This window comes from Pagrus major, chromosome 4 (genome assembly GCF_040436345.1).
Source record: "Pagrus major chromosome 4, Pma_NU_1.0".
NCBI lineage: Eukaryota > Metazoa > Chordata > Actinopteri > Spariformes > Sparidae > Pagrus > Pagrus major.
In genome coordinates this window covers 6,980,934-7,005,326 of record NC_133218.1, presented here as the reverse complement: position 1 = coordinate 7,005,326, position 24,393 = coordinate 6,980,934, and the positions used below count along the sequence as shown (strand labels likewise).

The 24,393-nt window shown below is 40.2% G+C and overlaps 1 protein-coding gene across 1 annotated transcript; it reads left to right on the top strand.

Annotated features, from left to right (window-relative positions):
* Positions 1-8,856: 8,856 nt before the first annotated feature.
* LOC140994798 (synaptotagmin-5) lies at positions 8,857-22,401 on the top strand. The gene is made up of 5 exons (XM_073464581.1): positions 8,857-8,878; positions 10,783-11,789; positions 17,712-17,883; positions 20,169-20,335; positions 20,475-22,401. The coding sequence occupies exons 1-5, from the start codon at positions 8,857-8,859 to the stop codon at positions 20,622-20,624; spliced, it is 1,518 nt and encodes a 505-aa protein (XP_073320682.1). The 3' UTR covers positions 20,625-22,401.
* Positions 22,402-24,393: the final 1,992 nt, after the last annotated feature.

Here is a 24,393-nt window from a genome sequence, read left to right as displayed (position 1 = left end):
TGCCACTTTAACACACAGGAGACTAATACAAATCTTTAAAACAAACGGCTGAAGTTAATTCATATCAGTTTGTAAGTGGATGTCCCACATCACTTGAACACACCATCTACTGTTCTCAATAGAGCCTCGAATGTAGACTAGTTTTAATGAGAATGTTGTTAAGATATAGGAGGATCTGTTAAGTCACTGTCACCTACTACTGTCTTCCCACCTCCCAGAACTGTATCGCCTTCTTTTATATCTACCGTCATCTCCTACCGTAGACCCACAGCAGCGCGCTCAATATCACAACCCTCCGCTGCAAATCAGAACAATCTAATCCATATCCCCTCACGACCTCTGTTACCCACTACACCTGTCTATAAACCTGTACATTTTGGTCTTTTAAATATCAGATCCCTAAACAACAAAACCTTTTTATGTCATGAGTTTATTACTTTGAATGTCCTAGACTTTTTTATTATCACAGAGACATGGTTATCCCAGGGAGACAGCAGCCCTCTCATCGAGGCAACCCCCCCTAATTTCACACACCTCAATCAACCACGAATGTCAGGCAGGGGAGGGGGAGTTGCTGTCATTTACAGAAATGATTTTAAATGTACACTCCGAAGTCCCCGTATTAATTCTAATAATCTACAGACCTCCAAAACCAAACAGTGTTTTCATCCAAGAGTTTGCTGAAATTGTATCCCATTTTATGTCAAAATATGACAAGATTCTTATTCTAGGTGATTTTAACATACATGTCTGCTGCCCTACCCAATCTCTTTTTTTATGGAAACTTTTGAATCTTTTAACCTCACTCAGGGAGTACAAGGACCAACACACTCAAAGGGTCACACTCTTGACTTGGTTTTATACTGCGGTCTCAGCCCAGGAAACTTTGAGACAAAGGATATCTGTGTGTCTGATCACAAAGGAATTTTATTCAGTGTGGTTTTATCTCAGGTAGCTATTGAACGCACTACAGCAGCCCGACGTCGGGTTTTTAATTCCATGTCTGCTAGCAAATTTTCTGAGCTTTTTAATTCTGCTTTTTTAACTGCTTTTAAACCAAATTTTAACACTGAAAGAGCTTGTCTCTCTTTTTAATCACACCTCCCAGACTGTCCCGGACTCTGTTGCCCCTTACAAAAATAAGAAAGCAAATAATTCTCCACAGCTCTGGCTAAACGATCTCACCCAGGTATTAAAGAGAGAATGTAGGAGAAAAGAGCGAAAATGGAAGAAAACAGGACTGCACATTTTTTATGAAATCTGGAAAGAATCTATGAGGACTTATCAGAAAGCAGTTAAAGACGCGAGAACTTCCTTCTTCTCAAATCTCATTTCATCCAATCACTCGAACCCCAAAATTTTATTCCAGGTCATAGACTCCATCATTACTCCCTCCAACAGCCATTTTAGTGACGCCTCAGATGACACGTGAGATGTTTTTAGACTTTTTTATCAACAAGGTCAATGATATCAAGCAGAAAATAACTCCTCCAGACCACATCTTACATGTCAGTAGGGACGTCCACACACACTTTAATAATTTTACACCTGTTTTTATGCCTCTTTTATCTGAAATCATGACCAAGATGAAATAAACTACGTGCAGTCTTGATATTATTCCAACAAATTTTCTAAAAGACTTCATTGACATAGTTGGGCCTAGTATTTTATTGATTATTAACAGCTCTCTGGAAAATGGCATTTTTCCTTCCAGTTTTAAACATGCTGTGGTCCAACCTCTTTTAAAGAAAACAAACCTTGATCCGTCTGTTCTTAGTAATTTTAGGCCAATTTCTAGACTCCAGTTTTTATCCAAAGTTTTAGAAAAGGTGGTTTCAACTCAGCTTTTAGCATTTATGTGTCATAATGACATCTTTGAGAAGTTTCAATCGGGTTTTAGAGCATTACATAGTACAGAAACTGCCCTCCTCAAGGTTACCAATGACCTGCTTTTAACAGTCGACAGAGGGGAAAGTGCAATTTTAATTCTTTTAGACCTCAGTGCTGCGTTTGACACTGTAGATCACGCCATTTTAATTGACCGCCTCAAAACCTGGGTTGGCATCAAGGACACTGCGCTTAGTTGGTTTTATTCTTACCTTTTAGAGAGAACCTTCGCGGTCACCATAGGTAATCATACATCATCTACAGCTCAAATTACCTGTGGTGTACCGCAAGGTTCAGTTTTAGGTCCAATTTTATTTTCTATTTATATGCTTCCGCTAGGCCACATCATTCAACAACACAACATCTCTTTCCATTGCTATGCAGACGACACACAGATATACCTTCCGCTGAGACCGCATGACCCAAGAAGCCTAGCTGCTGTCTTAGACTGCCTCAATGATATTAACTGTTGGATGGCACAAAACTTTCTTCAACTTAACAAGTCAAAATCAGAAATCATCTTATTCAGTCCCCCAAACACAGACACCAGCATCATTGCAAATAGCCTTGGTCCACTCTCCACTAACATTAAACCCGCTGCTAGAAACTTGGGAGTCATATTTGATTCAGATCTCACCTTCGACAAACACATTAGAACAGTTGTCCAGTCCTGCTACCTCCAACTCAGAACCATCTCCAAAATCAAACTTTCACATTCTGACTTGGAAAAAGTTATCCATGCATTCATTTTCTCCAGACTAGACTACTGTAACTCCCTCCTTTCCGGCATACATCACAAGTCCCTCTCTCGCCTCCAACTGGTTCAGAACGCAGCAGCTAGGCTTCTCACTGGTTTTAACAGACAACATCACATCACCCCAGTCTTAGCTTCCCTTCACTGGCTCCCCGTTTGTTTTAGAATTGATTTTAAGATTTTACTGATCACTTTTAAAGCTCGCCTTGGTCTGGCTCCAAGCTACATAACTGAAATGTTGACCTCATATGAGCCAATTCGCAGCCTTAGATCCTCGGGTGGGGGCCTCCTGGCGGTTCCAAAGTCGAGGCTTAAATCTTTTTCTGTCACAGCCCCTCGACTTTGGAACGACCTACCTGAGGAGATAAGGCTTGCAGAATCAGTAACTTCTTTTAAATCACTTCTTAAAACCCACTTTTATAGACTTGCCTTTTTGTGATGTCGTCTCCTCTTTTACTTTTTAATTTTTAAGTTTTATTTTATCAATTCTTTATTTATTCATTTATTTTTATCTTCCCAGTTTTGTTTTGTTTTTTCTGTATTACTGATCTAACATTTCTTATATGTTTCCATTGTTCTTATATGAAATCTTTTTATTGCTTTTTATTGCTCTGTTTGTCTTAATTGTTCCTGAGTATCCTGCTTCTGCTTTGTTTGTCAAAGCACTTTGTAAACCCTGTTTTTAAAGGTGCTATATAAATAAAGTTATTATTATTATTATTATTATTATTATTATTATTATTATTATTATATACTTTGTTAAATCAGATGACTTAAAGGTTTGCTTATTTGTTATTAAGATCCTCATCAGCTGCTACCTGAAAACAATTGGGGGCCATGAAGGTCACACAATGTGTTCACATGGACAAAAAGCAAAGGCCTGCAAACTGCAAACAAATCGGTTATGATTACTGCTCCGACATCAAAATATTACAGATTTGATCTCTCTAAATCTTTCTGGTCTTGACTTAAAAGCCAAAAAGGTACAGCTAAACATTCATTTTTATTTTCCTAAAGATTTCCGCTTCCCCTCGGGCTGATCGATGAACACAAATTGTGTGTGTGTGTGTGTGTCTTTGGCCAAAGCTGGAGGCAGACTGCAGTTATGACTGGATGTTAGCCAGCTATACTGTAAATGCTGCTGCAGCACACATGCTAAAAGCTGACTGCAGTTAATAATCAGAGCAGGTGGCTGAGATAACTCGACTCATACTCAGGACATGAAATAAAGGATGACGCATGATGAACAAGAACATAAGGAGTGTATTATGTGAGTAAATGGTGTTACTCACACTGTAAGGATTTAGACAGACCAACAGCTGGATGGTGTGTCACGAGGAGTGGAGGTGATCAACACATGTGAGTCAAATGTTTTATCTTATCAATGTTACATTGTCCTCTGACTGTATCCCTCTGACAATGCTTTTTTTTGTCATTACTAGTCCTGTTACTTGCAACATTTTACCACTTAAGTAAAATATTATGTTTTGAGAGCAGAAATGTTTTGAATTGTGGAGAAAAACTGTCGAAGAGAAGAAGGCCTGCAGGTGGTGGTAATCACATCTCTTTAAAGTCCAAGGCTAAAGTCTCTCCTCCATCCAGTGATGCATCTTTGAAAGGGATCCGGAGAGTGATGAGTTTCCTAATGTTCAATGTCTGAATCCATTCAGAGCACACTTTACTTTTTAAGCTTTTAGCTCATGTTAAATTTGGGTCCAGCAGCTGAGCAAGCTAAAATTCTAAACTCATTGGCATTAAAAAATAATCTGAAGTTCCACAAGGTTAATATTTATATAAGCATGTTTTTTGAAGATCATATTAAAACTTCCCACAGATGTTGACCCAAAATAGATGATGCCTCGTCCAGCTGACGAGGACGACCCGGACCAGCCTGTGTGGCAGCTTGTTGTCTCCTTCTGCTGTAAGGGAATGATAGAGGGCGTCATACTGCTGCTTCTCCTCTGGCTCCTCATTCAGGTTCTTTTCGTTAAGAATTTGGAAGGTACTGACATTTAAATAAATTCAAGAGTGTGTGTGTGTGTGTGTGTCTATCTATGCATGTGTGTGTCTGTTTGTGTGTATGCAAAGGGCAGCACAGAGTGTGTTTTTCAGCTGCTACAAAAATTTGAATATTTCCTATAAATGCGTACAGTCTAAATTGAATTCAATACTTCTGCTACTATCAACCACAGAACAAAATAGAAAATTAATCTAAAGAAATTGTGTAATACTAGAAATATGATTTTCCAGTCCCCTGGTTATCACATTCATCAGAGCAACCAATTAAGTGTGTTGAGTAGGTTTTACTTTGTTGTAATAATCAACATGCTGGGACTGAAATTCCTAAATGTAATTAGTCATTGTGTATGTCATGAAATAATTTCATCAAGTCATACTCACTTCATCATTGATGAAAAAGAATATTCATTACTACATTTAGTTTTAAGATATGTTACAGGCAAGATTACCTCGCTCCCTTGAAAACCTCAACAGTGCAATCTGTAATGGGTGAAGGAGACAACATACAGAGATCATAAAAGTGACCCTTGAATCAGTAAATAAAAAAAAAACATCATCATTCAAAGGTCCACTTACAAATTGGACCTAAACCAGTTTAATCTGAAGATGGACTGTCGTTCAACAGCAGGAGTTCATCTGTGATTTCTAGATTTTCAGGAAAATCCTTCCCTCATCCCTCCCTCTGAGTGATCACTGTCCGAACAAGCTCAACTAGTTCCAAACAAACAAAGGGATGCTTCACTAAACAGACAAAGTCATTGTTACGAGGCTCTGGTAACAATTACATCACTGTGTAGCCTGTCAGAACAATTTCCTGTTTTATTTGAAGATCACCACACTGATGGACAATACTAAGTCCGGTACATCTAAATGGAAGCTCATGCATCTGTATTCAAATGAGAGGATATCTGACCCGCCCACACAAACACATAAAGAAAGTGACCCCATGTGTTAAAAGGCCTTGATGCGGAGCGACATAAGGCGTCCGTTAAGAGCCCCTTTGGCCTGAGGGCAGTCATATTTATAGCATAACACAACCCAAAGTTCATGGATCGTTACTCTGTTTGCCAACAGGCATGAAATCTCTCTTAAAGATCAGGGACATACTGTATTTTTCTTTGTTGAAGGTCAAAGAGTGTGACAGGATGTTAGATGGGTGACTGAGTCATTCCAGTTAAGCAAAATGTTTCTTCTTAATTAAAGCTGCATAGTTGAGTTTCTTCACCACTTGGGGGCAGTGTAACAATCTGAAAACAATGACAGTTGACTAGCAGACACAGAGCAAAATTGTCATTCATTTTGAGTCATAATATTTGTCCATGTGATGAATGTTAGTCCAATATTCATTCTCACGTAAGCTACTTTTTCGCTCTTTCCTCTTGAATGCTCCTATGTTAGATAAAGCATGATAAAGTAGTTTTTTCCAGTGGAAAAAATGTGGCTTCTCTTCACTCTAAATATATCTTTTTTTTCACCCCTGTCCATCTAACATCCAGAGTCCAGGAAATGTTTCTATGCAATCATGTTGGTCCAAATACTCCTAAACACTGAAGCAGAGTAGAAAAGCCCATCATTTGATGGAATCAAAAGACTGAAAGACAGAATAGAACCAAAATGTATCTCATATAATGTATGTAAATAGCATTGCTGAATGGAGGCATACAGCAGCAATTAAGTTGCTGTATGCCTAAACGGTTTTGTTGCAGAAAAGGCCATTTTGTTCTCATACATCAACAACACAAAGAGCTCATTTTCTTACCATTCACTTGTACACCAACCTTTAATTTGTCACATTCATTTGAACAATGCATGTCCCCAACCTGTGCATCACCACTCAGGGCAAGCGAGGACGTGGATCCGCTCACGCTCTGCTCAACATCTCCTTAACAAAATCAGTCCAGGGACCCCCTTCAGTTTTTCAGTGAGTAACACAGCTTTTGAAAGAAGTGACGCTAATTTAGCTGGAAGATGAAGGAAATGCTGCTTTGGAAGCGGATCCTTGTTTTCCAAAGCTGAGCTAAAGGCATTCAGGTGAGCTCATCACGTTGAAAAGATCCAACTTTTCTGGAAAAGATTTGAGTTTGTCCTAAGCCTGGCAAAGAGAGAGGAAATGTTCACATGTGTACACTCATAAAAGTCTGAAGAAGGAATTAAAAATCAAAGGTAGAGATGGAAACGGGGATTTTCCTGGAATTTTTCGTGACTTCTGTGTCTATACAGGAGGGTCTATACATATAGCACATTATATTAATGATAATACTGTAATGTAATTGATAATACTTGTTTCTGATTGGATGGCAGATCAGTTGCAGAAATCACACACACACCTTAAAGTATAAAATTGAAAATTGAAAATGTTGATCTTAAGATGATGGTGCCAGATAAAAAGTCAGGGGATCACCAAAGTTATAACAATTTATCCTCTGGGGACACTGAATGTCTGAGCAAAACTTCATGACAATCCATCCAATAGGAGGAGGTAGAGATATTTCAAACTGAACCAAAACTGACAGACCCACATTGCCATTCCAAATGCTGCACCGCTAGCTAGCATGGCTAAAAATGCTAACAAGTCATAGTTGTGCACACAGGCAGATGTGTACTCACTTGGGTACAATGTCTTGTTAAAAAGCAGGTTGTAGTAAATGTAGAACTAATAGGGAAGTATATGCAGGTGTGAGGTGGGGGGGGTTGCATGCTTGTTTTGGGTAATGATGCAAGTAATGTGATAACTAATAAAGTCAGACTGGCTGTAATATGGTTTTCTGATTGTAATACCGGTAATATCAGTTGATGAACGGAGAATGTTTTCTGACCTCTTTCTGTACAAACATATAAAGTATTATCAGGCATGTATCACACACACACAAACACACACAGAAATGTAGGTATGAGGTCGCACCTTTCAGCCACAGAAAAACAGGAAGTCAGCACATCGTCTTGCTATTCTGCTTGATGTTGACTACATCTTACTTTCTGTTTGGACTTCAAACCAATGACTCAACCTTACTAATAAATATCAAAACATTCCCCTATTTTCACCCCACAACTCAAATAAATAGTCTTTAATGAGTGAGTTAAATGAGTCTGGCACATTATAGCTTAAGACATCCTTTCAAAAAACAAACCAAAACAAACAGTGATATGTCTCTTCACAGTTAAAAAATGTGCCAAAGTGCTTGAGTGCTTGAGGTGAGTTTATTTTTTTATGTTCATCTCTGCCCTCTAGTGGTCATTAATTGCTTCAGGGACTGGTGTGAACACTTTTTTGGTCACTTTGGTTCAGTTTTTCATCAATCCACTATTTCTTTACACATACATGCATGCACAGACTCTCTCTCTCTCTCTCTCTCTCTCTCTCTCTCTCTCAAAAACATTTATTAAACATGTTGATAAAATGAGTTGATGGGATTATTATTGCATTTAATACACTCAGTGAAGTTCCATCAATGGAAACATGAAATCTACGTATTATTTTTAAAAGGCTAGAATTAGCTAGCATAGACCGAATCATCGCTAACATGATAAAACGGGGGAAAAAATATGAGGGAAAAAAATATAGCATTTATACGTGGAAAAGTGTCTGTTATCCTGTCTGTCATCCGGGCTGTCCGACCGACTCAGCGCCCTCTTGGCAGTGAGAGCCAGGCGGCTCCTTCAGTTGAATATTCTCTAAGATAGTAGATAGCAAGCAAAAAAAACTATTATAAATATAATAATTAAAAAATATATTATAATTTGGCCTCAAGATGGTAGCAGAGAGACATCACATGAAGTTTGAACTGTGTGAAAAGAGCTGAAGTTCACTATAGAAGTGACTGGAGACAGATTGCACTGACACTCAGTATCTAACTGATTAACTGTCCTAGTGTGAGTCTCTGACAGGCTTGTGTATAAGAAAACTTTATTTATTTTGTATACACATGCGTCTGGTCTTCTGTTAGTTTGGTCGTTAAATCACACATTATTGGTCTAATTAATGACTGTAACAAAACATGATCGGCGGCGCTGGTAGGCTGAACTGTTGTTAAAAGTCAGTGGACCCTTTCTGCCTCCGACGCTTCAGTCAGTGCGGTTAAATAAAAGCTCAGTCACTATTGGCTGGGAGGCTCCAGGTCCCTGCGCACTGGCTTCAGGTCCGCTCTCATAAACAGCGCTCACACTGACTCGACACACACATCTCACCCTGTGGGAACATGTCGCAGTACACTCTGGGAGGTAGGAGCTCTTTCTTACTTCTACTGCTTTTGTTTAGTCTGCTCTCTGTGTGTGGAGGTTTTGATTTCATTTGTAGCTTGATAGAAAAAAATAATACATGCAAACATAATACTATGCTGTTGATCTCTACTGTTTGAATGACCTAAATTATGAAGAAGAGCTGGAGTTGAAGGGGGGAGTCAGCTGAAGGAGAGGGGTCTCATGCACTCACTGGCAAGGTTACCCTAATTCTGTTTGTTTTAGATAACTTTGTATGAATAAGGACCAACAGCTTGTAGTCAAACACAATAGATTATTCTTGCCTAGAGGTTAGAGCAAACTTCACTTACAGTAATGTTATGCTTTAATCCATCACTATATTGCATTGTTGTTATTCCTATATGCAGGATAAAGTGGAGTCAGTGCCAGCAGCCTCTGCAAACTCACTGCAGTGCAAAAAATACAGACACGTGCTTGAGATTTCTGCATTAAAATGCTGAACTGGCACAGCTCAGGTTTCACCGTTACCTCATTTGGTCTATGATCATGTCCACTGACCGGCCACTCTGACTCATATTCTGAAGCCACTTCATCAGCCTTTATTTTTCTAACATCACTGCTGCACTCATCCCTTCAGTACTTTCATCTATTAATGGAGGCTGTGTGAGGAGCTGCTGCCTGCTCCTGGACAGGCTCACAGGGGGATGAAATGGATCTGCACTGACGGATAACATTTGCTTTGATAGTGATCTCATCTTTATAAGTATACATTTTGTGCACTGCGCTTTTCCTCTTTGACAAGCCTCTTGTGATGAGAGAGTGGATGTGTGCTACTTAATGGGACTCACTGTTCAGATTATCAGATGACATTTGTGCTTGTCAGTGTTTATCACCTGATTTTAAAGATGTGGTTCAGATAAACTCATCCTCCTTTATTTTAGGTTAATTTATGAGTAAGAAATCACAGCGTTCCTGCCTCCTCAGGGATGAATTTTACATCAATATATGGTCTTCTATGATAAATAAATCACCAAGATTTTCTCTCGCTTACGTTACAATGGTCACACAGCTGCCTAACCTTGTTTTTTTTGTTTTTTTTCACCACTATGCACCAGTGTGTCAGAGGCATGAGTCATCCCAATACACCCTCATTATCTGACATTTAATGGACATCAGGGTTCAGCTTTAACGGCTTCATTCTCTGTGACTCTGTCAGCTCCGTCACGATTTTAAACAGCATATTGTTTCAGAGCTTTATTTTGAAATTCTATTCAAGATTTAATGCTTTTCAAATGTGTTAATTACAGCATGCAAAGCTTAATTTAACAGGGATCTTAATTAAAAAATGCAAAAGACGTGAGGGGTTTTTCACTTGATGCAATGGTGCAGTGCAATAATGTCAATGTGCAGAAATATCAACGTGTGGGATTTGTGTTAATCCAACATTTAATTGATTTTATTTTGTGAATGTTATGATATAACTGTTTAAAATCACAATGTTGACCATGATGTGCAATCAGGAAAATCCTCGAATGATGATTACAGACAACACACAAACATTATATCATACTCATTACATAAACGCTGTGCTTCTGTCTTGTATTGAAGCAGTTACTGTGACAATACCATTTATACAATTATGATTATAACCCTGAGACATTTCCTCTTTAATCTCATCACGAGTTCAGAGTACAGACACAACAAGATAATGTTTCGAGTCAGATGTCCTCAGATCTTTCATAATGAATTTGGCTTTATTGACAGTCTCTCTTTCATTTTTTTCTTCACTGACCGGTCACTCAAAAGCACAAAACTCTTGTCTGTCTCCCTCTCCATTTTCTCTCCATTTCTCTTTCCCAGTTGCTTTCTTTTTCCTAATCCCTCACAATATTAAACCATGACTGCTTTGTCGTCTGTCTCTACAGTTCACCTGCAGATCCTGCTGGCTGTGGGTCTTGCTGTCTTCTGCTACTGTCTAGTTCTCGGTTGCATCCTTTGCTGTCGCAGAAGAAGAAAGAGCGTGTCATCGGAGGACAAGGAGGCAGTTTTCTTGTCTCCTCATCCTGCTCAGAGGGTGACTGTGACATTGACTCCATCTCCACGCACTCAGCCTGTCAAGCAGCAGTATGAGGAGCTGGATGGGGATGTGTTGGAGTTCCCTTCCTCTAAAAGCAGCTCTTCTCCCTCAGAGGATGACCTCACTGCTCTGCCCTTTGACCCCAGCCCAACCAGAGCAGCTGAGCTGGTTCAGTCTCCGGGAACTTCTTTTCCGATGCGGCGCCTCAGCACCCCAGCTGTTCCCTGCTCACCCACCAAACGTGCAAGTCATGGCAGAGCCTCTCTGCCCTCCCTCACTAAGTTGAGTCTGGTGTCCAAGTCCCGTCGGGCGATGGGTCGGCGCAGCACCGTGAGCGGAGAAAGTTTTCTTTACAGCGAGAGCAGTCACCTGACTACTGCTGCTGCCAGATCTCCCACCCAGCAAGGGGAGGCCTCCACATCACAGTATGGCTCTAACACTCTCTCCATCCCCTCCAAGTCAGCCCCTCTCCTGCACTTCTCCCTACTCTTCTCCTCTGCCTGTGGCACCCTGGTGGTCAACATCCTGGGGCTCTCGGGGGCCAGTCGAAGACGCAGCGGGGTGTTCGTCCGGGCCAGCCTTCCTCCCCTCTGCCCCTCCCCTCAGCAGATTGCCTCTCGGCGCCGCAGCCTCAGCCCAGACTTCCACAACCAGAGCTTTGTGCTGCAGGTGGGCTCTGTGGAAGAGCTGTGCACCTGCACCTTGAGACTGGCTGTCTACAGCAGGGACTTCTCAGGCCTGAGAGAGGCTGCCCTCGGGGTGGTGGAGCTGCCCTGTGAGCAGATGGAGTGGGAGCCAGACACCACCACCACCTACACCAGGCAACTTAGCCCAACTAAAAGCAAGCTGAAAAAGGTACACTATGATTGGATGATTTCATTTATTTGATGTATGTCTAACAATCAAGCTTTCAAGAGCAAAGAGTGTATATAGTGGCTATAAGAGAACACACACAAGTGCATTGACAACAGCAGTGAGAACACTTCAGATTGAAGATTACCCAAACTCAAATAGAACCAGGCTGTCGGCACCTAGACGTGAGTCCAAACAGGCCCTGAAAACCAAGTTGTGTCTAAGAGATGATGAGCATTTGTTGATGAGTTGCTTACAGAAATGAAAAGGAATAGTTCAGGATTTCAGGAAATAAACTTATTGCTTTCTCAGCAAGAGTAAGATGAGAAGATTAACACCACTCTCATGTAGGTAAATATGAAGATACTGCAGTGGCTTGTTAGCTTAGCTTAGCATTAACACTGGTAACAGGGGTTACACCCCGCCTTTCCGAAAACCCGCTGTTCAGAAAATAGACTTCCATTCTTCGTAATGGCGTGGTTTCCCATTTTTTCTAAAGACCCCGCTATTCCGAAAAGGCTATTGGGGAACCCCTCACCCTAACCCTAACCCTATTGGGAAGTAATTGGAAGTTGAAAGTCGGATTCGGAACAGCGGTGTTTCGGAGTGGGGGTGATTCGGAATGGAGGGGTTTCGCAATGGAAAAAGTCACCCGGTAACAGGAGGAAATCGCTCTCATGGCTCTGTCCACTGTGACAAAATCTGCACTTGTAAAGCTCACCAGTTAACATGTTATACAGAGCTCCAGACTAACTAATTAGTTTAGGCGAACTCAAAAACACATTTTAATTTTATTTCTTAACAAATCATGTAAATAGCGGTTAACGTGAAAAAAGGTGCATTGGTGCGACCAATGAAAATGTTTAGTTGCAAGTTATGTATTTTTGGGTTCACGTGCAACCAAAATAGTCACACCCTGGAGCCCTGTTATGATTTGTTTGTTTAATCTCGAAGCCTGATCTCTACACCTAAGTGTAAAGATGACAAATGATGTTTTAATGGTGAGTTACATGATGGAACTATTTCTTGGCTGTGACAGTGTTTTCCTGAAACAGACCAAAGCCAGCCTAGCTGTGTCCCCCTTCTTTATGCTAAGCTAAGCAAAGTAGCTGGTGGCTGTAACTTCATATTGAACAGACAAACAAGAGAGTTGTATGAATCTTTTTTTTTAATCAAACTCTCTGAAAGAAAGTGACTAGGCTAATCATACCCCCCAAAATGTCAAACACTCATTTTAAAGGTGCAGTATGTAAGAATTAGCCACCTGTCGAATTCATACTCAAACAGGGGGAAGCATATCACCAGAGTAACCGCTAACTGCTGCTAATTGTAGCCGCCATTGGCTAGTTAGCTCGATTAGCCGTTCATCTAGTGGTCAGACTGGGAGCTCCAGGGAATGTTGCACCGCAATGGGCTGTTGCTAGCTTGTTAGCATACCAACTTAAATAGATATCAGTGCCAGACAATACATAGACATCTTTCACATAACGTCGACACTGTTATTTATGCACAGCCTGTTGATGATTTAAGTTGATTTTTGATTATTTTCAACCAAAAATGATTACATATTGTCCCTTTAAAGCAGGGTGTGGTCTTGTGGGCTGTGTGTGTCTGTGTGAATGTGTGTGTACATGTTTGTGGGGTTTATAACCCCTTTCTGCACTTTTAACTGCTCTCTCTGATTTTTAGTGAATGGGGGCCGACCCCCATTCCGACGGTCCGCCATTCCGACCAGGTTAGGGTTAGGGTTTCAGGTCCGGAATGGCGACCATTTTTCAAAAATAATTAAGGCCCGGCATTCCGAAACATGAAAGTGAACGTTCGGAATGGCGGCCCTTCGGAATGCCGCCCTGGACCCTTAGTGAATATACGATTTCAAAGATCTTTTTAACCAAGTCTGCATTTTCAGTTGATTTAACGAATAGGCGAACTACACACGCAGACGCACAGTATAAATAGCACATATCATGTTTTATCCATGAAGGAATGTAGCGTCTAATCAGTTCTCCCATTAGCCAGTTTTCCACTGTTGTTAGTCATGGTGACATTGTTGTTAGCGACTGCAGAGCAAACAAGCAGAGTGCAGCAAATTGGCAGCGCGCCCACGCCGTGCCCTCTGCGGCTCTGTTGAAACTCTGCCAGAGGGCATTAATAACAGGCTATTGAAGGAAGGGGGTCCTGATGTTTCACCGGACATTACTCACTCAGTCAGTCACAGCGTGCATGGTGGTAAGGCTAGCATCACTTCATCCCACGTGAAATTCAGTCAGGTGTACTTACCTTGGCCCCTCCTTTCATGTCCATATATGGCTCATCCCTACCAACACACACACACACACACACACACACACACACACACACACACACACACAGACTATTACCGTCCTCTCTCTCAGTGATATCAGCTGGCTTATGTCAATGTGTGTAACTGTGCTGTTGTGGAGCAGGAGGTTGCTGTGAAAGAGCGGGGTTGCTCAGCAATCTGGATAATTCTGAGTGGGTGTGTAACCGGAGGCTGTGCCGTAGTGACTCCATCTTTCACGTAGGCACTTCCTGGATTTATAGTACAACAGCAGAGTTTGAAATCAGCGTAATGGGACCAGCCGGAGTATTGACGATTATTCATCTTTATCGCATTGCTTGTTTTGACGTTTCATGGGAGCAGAGGGCATGACGTGGCAGCACGAGAAGAGGCCGATCATAGCAGGGCTGCTATTGACAGTGTGGATGATCAGCTTTATGATGTCAGTTTTCTGAGCATGCAGGCTATATATGTATATATATTTTTTTTTATCACAGTCATACCTTCATTCTTTGCAAATCGCTAATAATCTCAGCTTCCTATTGTCAGCCACTGAGGATACAAATGACTAACATTATGAAAGATGAATGTACAATCCATATATACTGCTGACAGAAGTTGGAATAAGTGATATTTTGCTGCATCAAGCTTAAAAAACAGAGCATCATGTCATACTTTTTGATCCCTAAGCTGTAATTGAGATAATGTTCTGGGTCTTGTTGACCTGCAATGTGTTCACCTTTTATTAACTTCAGCTCCACACAATTTTGTGCTGGGTTTTTCAGGTCAAATTGGCTTATTTGAGCTGCTGGGCTGAAAGCAGATGCCCATGGTATGTAAAAAAACAAGTTGGAGTTGGGAGTACTCAACATTACTTGCAAACATTTCACATTATAGGGAGTCCACTACCAGAAAGTCTGTAAACCTGATATACCATTGGATTATCAAGCTCTAGTGTGTGGCTGATGTGGCGTCAATACGGATCCAACTGGCAGAAAGTAACATGAGCATCCCATTAATTGTTATTTAAGCTCTGGTTTCATCTCCTGAAAAACATATCGTGGTCTAGGAGTGGGATGTTTGTTTATGATCAGGAAACGTAACGCTAAATGGATTACATTTTTCGGCAACATAATGAGGAAATGTTTTTTTAAGTATCCGGCAAATGTTCACTGAGATAGTTTTTTATTTGTTTTCCACCAAAATATCCAATCTAGCATTACAATACCAACAGTTTTATGGTAATGTAAAGGCACTGACAGCACTTGGTTAAGGCGCACAAAATATCGTGATCTTGTTTAATCCAGACAAAGTGACTTCTGTTCATCAACACTTTAACCGAAACCACAAGCTTTGTCAAACTGTAATCAAAGTGCTTTTTTGCCTAAACTAACCATAGATTGAGGTCTGAATGTGATTAATGGACCCTGGTGTCCACACTGACCGCCTCCCTGTGCCTCCACTGCAATAAAAAACTATTGTCACTAGAAAGTTATTGTGAAAACAAAGGGATTAATTACGGAAGCCCTAAAGGACCATGTATTCATACATTTTATTTCCTCCGTTTTCCTGTGATAACGAGTTAATTTCATTTGTTTTCTCGAGATCTCGAATTACTATCTCGAAATAACAACTGCCATTTCCCCGAGATAACAATATAATTAATTTGAGATCAGGCTCACTTAGATTTCGCCGCCGATATAGCTGTAGCCTTGCTAACTGTCTTTTTAGATTATGCACACTAATGTGTATAATGCTATTTCAACCTGTGTCAGGCCTTGATTGAAAAGATATGTGGCGTGGTGATCGATGTGCTCCTGCTCCTCTGACATTGCTACACTGAATGATGTTTCCTGTAATGATTTAATATACTACACTATCGTTTTGTTATCTCGAGATCTCGAGAAAATTATCCCGTTATCTCGGGAAAACGGCAGTTATTATTTCGAGATAATAACTCGAGATCTCGAGAAAACAAATGAAATTAACTCGTTATCACGGGAAAACGGATGAAATAAAATTTATGAATGCATGGCCCTTTAGGGCTTCTGTAATTAATACATGATGACACTGGAGCAATATTGGAAGTTCAAACGCACTTAACAGCAAGTCTTCTTACCGAGTTGAAGGGAAAAAAAAGTTAATCTGTTGCAAAGTAGAGCTGGTCATCAGCAACACACTCAATGCTGCCACTAGTGGTCAAAAATTGTACTGCATCAATACTGATTAAATCTCAGTAATATTAGCCACCAGTACAAACATAACCTTTTGATTTTGATGTCTTGTCAAAGGTGGAAGTAACTTGGAGGTGGCCAAGTGTGTGACTGAAAAGTGTTTATCTTGAGAAAATCTGAAAGGGAAAGCTGAATAAGAGATATTTTTCTATGCCAAGCTACTAAAGAGGCCCCAAGACTGTTAAATAATGGTAAGACCACAGGGAGAAGTTTTTCTTATATTACATTTTCTCCTGTCTGCTTTGGCTTCCATGCGTTGGAGATCACTGAATGACTCATATAATCAGTCCGTTATGTAACCTAAGATATCTGGAGTGAACAGAGTTAACAAATAATAACAGACTTCTGCGGTTTCAGTGCAGAAACCTACATAAAACCAATGTTCTATAAGAACTTCATTCCTGATTTTTTTTGCGAGTCTTTTTTTTTTACATTTTGATAACAATGTTGAAAATGTTCCAGTTTCACCATCAGGAAGCTGCCTCTTTGACCAGTATCAGCTGGAAACTCAAGTTTGCTGAAAGTTTGAAAAACTTTTCTTCCCTGATAAACAAATCTCTTGCTATAGCTTCAAGGTTAGTATGGCAATGTGTGTTTGCAGAATAACGCCTCTCCTTTTTAAAGACAGTGTAAGTGTGAGTGACGAAGCGCTGGTGACAGACAGAGGCAGTGAACCGAAACTCACTTGTTGGAAGAAAATCGCCTTCACACTCTGCTGCCAGGGCTTTGCGAGCAGCCGGCGGGATAAAATCAGCCATTTGACAGCAGACTGTGACTCACTGCACCTCAAACAATGCAAACTAATTAGATCTGACATGTAATCAGATGTAAAATAGCATCATACCCACACTTTAGTACTTTTAACCAAAGTGCCTTAGTGCATGAACGTTATGTATTATTTTAGAATGAATGGTCAAATGGCTTAACCCTGACAGATGAAGATAACCATTATTACCGATTAGCTTTAAGTGGTTGGAAATGTGATTCAGATTTAGCACACTGAGCTCCTCAGGCAGGTCAATCCAAGAAGCCTCATGAATAAAACAGATTGTTCTTTTTATATTGCCCTCATATGAAGAAAACACAGTTCACAATGAAACTCTTACCTGTTCCTGTGATTCACGGCGAATCCCTCTGAAGGGGAACCGAGACATTGATTCTGACAGTATCAATGCCTTGGTCGACTCATCCACGAGCATGGGTGTTAACTGCTTTACAGCTTGAATCTGCTTTATTCTCTTGGTTTCTCTCCTTGGTTTCATTTCATTCCCAGCCTCCCAAAGGATGAAGGGAACATCTGCCGGGTGAAAGAAGACATTTTTTCCCTCTCTTGCTAAATCTCTCACATTTATCTTTTTCTCTCGGTTTCCCCCTCCATCCCCCCCTCAGAGTGTGAGTTCTCAGGAAGCGTTGGGTCACAGGAAAAGCTCAGTGTGTGTGCCGCGGGCTTTGGGCCAGCTGTTCATCCTGCTGCAGTATCAGACGCTGGCACAACGCATCAAGGTGATGGTCCGAAAGGCTGAGAATCTGGCCAAGCTCACTCGGATCCCAGGAGCTCCAGGTAAAGGCAGACAAATCCTCACAAGTAGTTTGTCATTGCCTTACTTAAAGCCACATATTTTGTTTTGTAGTGTTTTTGAACATAAACTAAAATAACCCATGTTACACAACTGTATTCATGGTCTGGTCAAGTTTTGGCAACTACAACTGCTCTGATAAGATTAGGGAAAGAAAACAATGTCATGCTACCTCTGTATTTGCTCAGCAAGTGGTTTATTGACTGGAAAACATGAAAATCGACTGTTAAGCATTAGGTTGTATTTGGACATGTGGTAATTTTGATTCTTTATCCCAGTTTTCTTTGATAAAACCTGCAATAACAGATTCTATTGGTCACCTGGAAGCAACATGCTAAAACAAAATGCTGACATGTCATCACCTCTGAAAATGAAACTATGAAATTGTTGCCTATTAACACATCCAGCAGTCAACTTGATGAATGTTTTTAATCCAATATTTACTCTGCATTTAGCTCTGTTATGCTCCCAGCCAGCTCATAAGAATACTGTAGAGTGGTGCAGAAACCTAATGTTAACATGGCTCTGGTTCCCTCGTCAAAAAGCATTTGGGATTTTTTAATCAGATTTTAGATTATTGCAGAAATTAAGCTCTGTGGAAAACACACGATGATGATACTTACACTTTTTGTTCAGCGAGATAATCCTCACAGATGAACATCACCACAACAAAAAAGCTAACATTAGGCTATAAACAAACTACATCGTGGTTGCATGACCTCCCCAACACCACTAAGTATCTTACTCCACTATACTATACAAACTTTACTGTAAACTGATCAATCTATAAATTGTAAAGTTGGAGTTAAACCAGTTTGCATCTAAAACTAAGTAGATCAGTCTCTGCGTTTGGAATAAAGAGTTTAATGTCTCTGTAAACCTCTGTAGTCTCATTTAGCTGCTTGTTAGCAGCCGCCTTTAAAGGACATATAAATTATTTTAAATTTAAATGTAGGGTATTTACTGATGTATTTTATGTTGTAGAACAAAACGTGAAAATATATTAAGCTTGACTTCGAGACGAGAGAAATGGAATTGCTAAAACTTATTTCCAGGCTTTAGGACTCATTCCTGCGGCGACCTGTATCTGGTACCGTAGCTGCTAAATGCTAATGGATAGTTGCTAATTTATCTGCCAGCTGTTTGATCCTGAGCAGATAGCGTACAGTCAGTTTAGAGTTATTGTGTTGCTGCTGTTGCTGCTGCTGGAAATAAGGTTTTTGATACCAATAAAATGAAATTAAAAACCGAAACAATAAGCTGAAAGATGCTTAAGCATTGTAGAGTTGAGGGGAACATTTGCATACAGCTTTTAACCCCCAAGTTCTTGTCTCCCATCCCGTCCATAAATATATATGATACATAGTAATCCAGGAATGTCTGCCCTGATTCCTGGACCGTGACAAAAACAAAGAAAGACAGATATTAAACTCACTATGTGCCTCACCAAAATGATCAGAAGAGAGTGTAACAACATCCACGGACCTCCACAAGTGGATGGATAATCCTCTGGACTTTGTAATTATTGTCACTCACACTGTAAGCTGCAAAATACACGAACACACGGCTGACGTGTAAACTACTCATCAGGTTTTACAGCCCGTCTGTGTTCTGCTCTATTGCCTCAGCTGCAGTCAGACAGACCGCATCCCTGATTGGTTTGTAGTATAATCAGATTAGGAGCTGATCAGCCCGGTGTCATTTCCCCTCCTGTCTGAATCATATCTCACTACATCTGATTTAAAGCTCTGCTTTGATGATGCTGCTGAGGAGAGGAGGAAGCAGCAGATTCTGTCAGAGGAAAAACAACTTTGATGTTTTGGTTGTCCACACCTTTTTGTGAGTGTCAAGATCAAATAATTCCTGAAATCTGTCAGAATATATGCCCTTTGCAGATGCACGATTCTTGGCTGACAGTGACACATTGCTTTTTAATTTTAGTAAATCCAGTTAGCATGCTCGAATGGATTTACTAGGGAAATCACATTTTGCAAGGGATGATGCAGATTTGGGACAGTGACAGTGGAGAGGTGTTCAGTGAGGGTTATAAACATGCAGAAAGATGTAGAACATCATAATACACAAGCCTGCAGTGAGCGTATATTAATTTATTAACACATAAACCTTCCAAAAATGTAATGTCAATGATTTCACTTTTACCTTTTTTACCCTTCTTAACGTCTAACAATGACGTAAATAGGAAAAAAACAAAAAACAGCTGACATTAATAAACAAAATCAAGATTGTGGATGTCACTTTTTTCCCACAGACCACTACGTCGTCATCAACCTGCGTCAGGATGGGAAGATAATCGGTACCAAGGAGACCAAAGGGACCAGCGGACAAAACCCTGTCTGGAACGCTCCATTCCTGTTTGACCTGCCCTCTGGTGACATCACTCAGCTGCCACTGGTTCTTGAGTTTATCGTCATGCAGGTAGGAAACTCTGCCTTATTTTGTCCATTAAGTACATTACATTTTAAACAGCGACATGCAGTTTTATGTTAAAATGCTTAAGTATTGATAACTAAATTTCATATTTTTTTAAAATTGACTTTTCTATATGTGTCAACAGGGCCGCCTCTACACTAAGAGCAGTATTCTGGGTCGCGTCTTGATTGGCAGTGATGTCTCAGAGGCGGGACAGGGACACTGGAAGGAAATGTGCAGTCGGGGACAAACAGAGACGGCTCGCTGGCACACGATCCAATCGGATGTGCCGTAGGACTGATTGAGTTATTGCTGCTGTCCCTCCGACGTCCAGTGAGTGAAAACGAGAGGTGGAGTTGGGTGGGAATATCATGCGATTGAAGGCAAAATCGTCCCACACGTGGTGTTTATGGTATTTATTTGATAGTGTTCCAGGTCATTTATCAGATAATGTTCATGAATTAAATAAACAGCAATGCAGTTTTAGGGAGAGAAATATATAAGTCAAATAAAAGAGTTTCCATTATCGACAGAGCTTTAGTGGCAGAAGCACGGCTCACTGTTTGGAGGAGGGATGTGCGGCAGCTTTCTCCACATCAACAGTATTCAGCATCCCGACATTGCCTTTGTGATTACTTCCACTGTGACCTCTTTAAAAGATGTAGTCTGTATAACTGTATCATTCTGATTCTGTGCTGAAGTAGTGGTACTGTTTGTATTATGCCCAGACGCTACAGATGTACACGTGGACTAGAACTTGATGGATGTCGGAAAAAAGTGCAGAGTTGTTGAGCATATATGTTGCTGCTCGTAATTTGCTGTGGTGTATTATACTGTGCCAGTATTTGTCCTCACACTGTAAACTCCTCTCCTCAATAATACTGTATGTATGAGGCCATTACAGTGGCCTCACGTTGTGGCATGCCTGCTGAGTTATTGTTTTATTTTGGGTTTGTTTCTCTTGTTTTGAGTGGAAGCTACAGTACACATGTGGGGACTTGATGGGTCACAGATAGATAACGCTCAGTCATCTGCATTTGGCCTGCTCATGTGCAATGAATGCAAAATAAAAGATTTTTATAATAATTATTTAACTGTATTAAACAGCAAGGATTCAAGGATAGGAACATTGTTACATTATGTCTGCTATGCAGCATGAAGTCCAGTGATCAAGACCAAGATCAGCATTACCAAACAACAGTGGACTATCATCGGTCCTCAATATAATGAAGTACTATACTCTACAGTGTAGCTCCCTTGCTATGGGATTTTATTACTGAACACACTCTGCAGCATTTTTTTTTGATTAATGAGTCAAGAGAAGCCAAAATGAAAAATGACATTAAATGTCATTGCATGGTGACTTTAGAAAACAGTTGGACTGTCTCAACGTTGACTGAGTTTTCTTTGCAGTCAGTGGAACACTGTGGAATAGAAACTGTGATCTATTTGAGAACATAAAAGGCAGTTAAAAACCAACTAATGGATAAAATCATCCACCTTACAATCAGTCAATCAACGCCAAATACACCTTTTGCCTCATTCTCTTATTTTTTAAACCGGAGTTGGATAATTAAGCTAGACAACTAAAACAATGAAAACAAATGTCACTCAGTTAGAAAATATATATCACTGCTCTTCTCTTCTTTTTGGCCACAGGGCACACATTGTGATTTTCCCTTTATTGATTATGCTGACATATGTTCTGGTCTCTTATATCTGCATTGAAAACAAGTTTAAGTTGTTTAAGAGTTTAATGATCAACAATGCAGTGTCCAGCCTAAAGATGTCCTCAAGATATCTTGTTGATATTTCTTCATCACATATTTCAACACAGTCAAAGGGTTTCTTAACATTTATTCATCAGCCTTCACATATAAAATAACGGCAGTATATGTAATGAAGTAATTTGTTTTGGGTTTCAGGGGAAGGAATTGTTGTGTTGTGTTTGTGTTTATAGTATATTGTCCATGACTGATGGTGGCATGTACTGTATTGTCTCAACTGTATATGAATGTCTCCCTTTCAAAAGGGAACAGTTTCAAATAATTTGAAATAAATCGACATAAATTATTATACAGTAGTTATTATTGAGTTTTGGTGATTCCCCAGATTGTATTTATGAGCTATACCTTTGCTTTTTTCACCGAAGACTGATTGAAGGAAAAGCAAGGGTGTAAATAATTAAATTAATGATGATTGAATTCCATTTAACTGGTTTAGTTTCAGAGTCCTGGTATACAGGCTCACTGTTACACTGTATGGCATAGAGCCATCATTAATGCACTATTGGTTTGTACTGGCTTCAAATCACAATGAATCCTGGTGTTATTTACTTTTTTAACTGTATTTATTGAAGGTCTATCATATTGGTGGGACATCAAACCCAGGGGACAAACAGTAAATCAATTCAAGTTGTGAAAAGGATCATCAATCATAAATGTGGTTGTTTTATGCATCAAAGGTCTGGGAACAACAACATGGATTGTTTTCATCAGTCCCTGCTAACACCTACACTGCCACATCCCACAAATATAACAACAGAATAAAGAGGGAAAATGGTTAGTCTACACTCTAACCTGTCTTTGGCATGTACAGGAATGGACAATGTGAATAAGACTGAGCTTTAAGAAAGTGAGCGGTTGCCTCCATTGTGTTCATTTTAAACATGCCACTGAGGCTGGTGTTGGTGGCAAAAAGTGACAGGGTCGTTGACACTATCGTGAACACATATATGTATTTTCCAGCTGCAGTTGGAGTTAATGACAGTTGAAATCATCTACATTGCCTAATCTAGACTGTTTCACGTTCCCACTGTTGTCTTTCTGCTGCAACTCAACTCTCGCAAGATTTCAAAGCGGGACGTCTCCTTGAGCGGGACTTGTTTTCGGATGAGTTTGTTAATGTCCAGTTGTTTTTGACAAAAAGGATCTTTTTCTTTAAAAATTGCTTCCATAAGGTGAGACATTAACAAACTCATCCTGTGAGTGACAAAAGCAAGCAATTCTGGAGGACAGTTGGAGTTGCCCCATAGGATTGGTAGGTATAAATCATTTACACACCAAAATATGTAATATTTATATGTAATATAAAATATGATATCAAAAATTTGGACACGCCTACATTGCTATATCCATCCCAGCTGTGAAAATTGGTCAACAATAATGGAAAGTGTACAATGTTTGTATGTGTTAAGCTAAAATATGGAGAACCACCAACAGTATCCTTTAAATAACTTCCTCCTGAAGCTGGATGGCAGATTGATGATGTCACTGAGAGACGTGTGCTGGAGCAGAGACAGTGGATTACTAAAGTCTTCAGAAGTTACATGAGCCATCATGGTGAGTTTATGAGAATATGTGGGCATTTTTTGTCTCACAACTGGAAAATAAAATCAATAAAGCTCAGTTGTAGCCTATGCAGTTTTTCAAACTAAAACTCCGAGCCCACATTCAGCAGTCTTGCTACTCTGATTACTGGAAAAGCACAAAATTCCATTTTTATTCTGAAGTTCCTTGAATTCCTATATCCTGAGAAAAATGCTAGTCTGCCCCTTGGCCTTTCCTCTGGATTTTTCATCTTGCCTGCATTCAAATCATCTGGTCCTGACAGAGATGTTGTGGCACATGTATGCTTCACGACTAAATCTTTTAGTCATTGTTATCTGTTCACAGTGGGGTGACATCCCTCCCGATAGCTATAAATATCCATAGGATGTGCAATCCAGAGGTGATGTAATCTAACACCCAGGGTGAACTTATGTCAGATCAGATCAACCAATAAATGTGACCACTGCTGCACACACAGTATGTAAAACATACATGAACAGTGCTCACATTAATGCAAACACCCACACAGAACATCACATCTCGGGTCCTGGTGAGTCGGAAACCACAATGTCTAAAATGTGGATATATGTATCCCAGGAGCCCAGTCAAATGGAAAACACATCCTCGCACCTAATTACACTCATCATATCAAGTCATGCTTCCCAATCAGCTTTTTTTCTTCCCTTTCAATAAATAATGCATTACTCCTTTCCTCTCACTGGGATGAACCATCAA

Bases quoted from the DNA above. Each gene is read 5' to 3' on its own strand.
- LOC140994798 (XM_073464581.1), top strand. From the start codon at position 8,857: ATGTCGCAGTACACTCTGGGAG. The intron at 8,879-10,782 runs GTAGGAGCTCTT...CTGTCTCTACAG, and splicing joins GTCGCAGTACACTCTGGGAG to TTCACCTGCAGATCCTGCTG. The intron at 11,790-17,711 runs GTACACTATGAT...TCCCCCCCTCAG, and splicing joins CTAAAAGCAAGCTGAAAAAG to AGTGTGAGTTCTCAGGAAGC.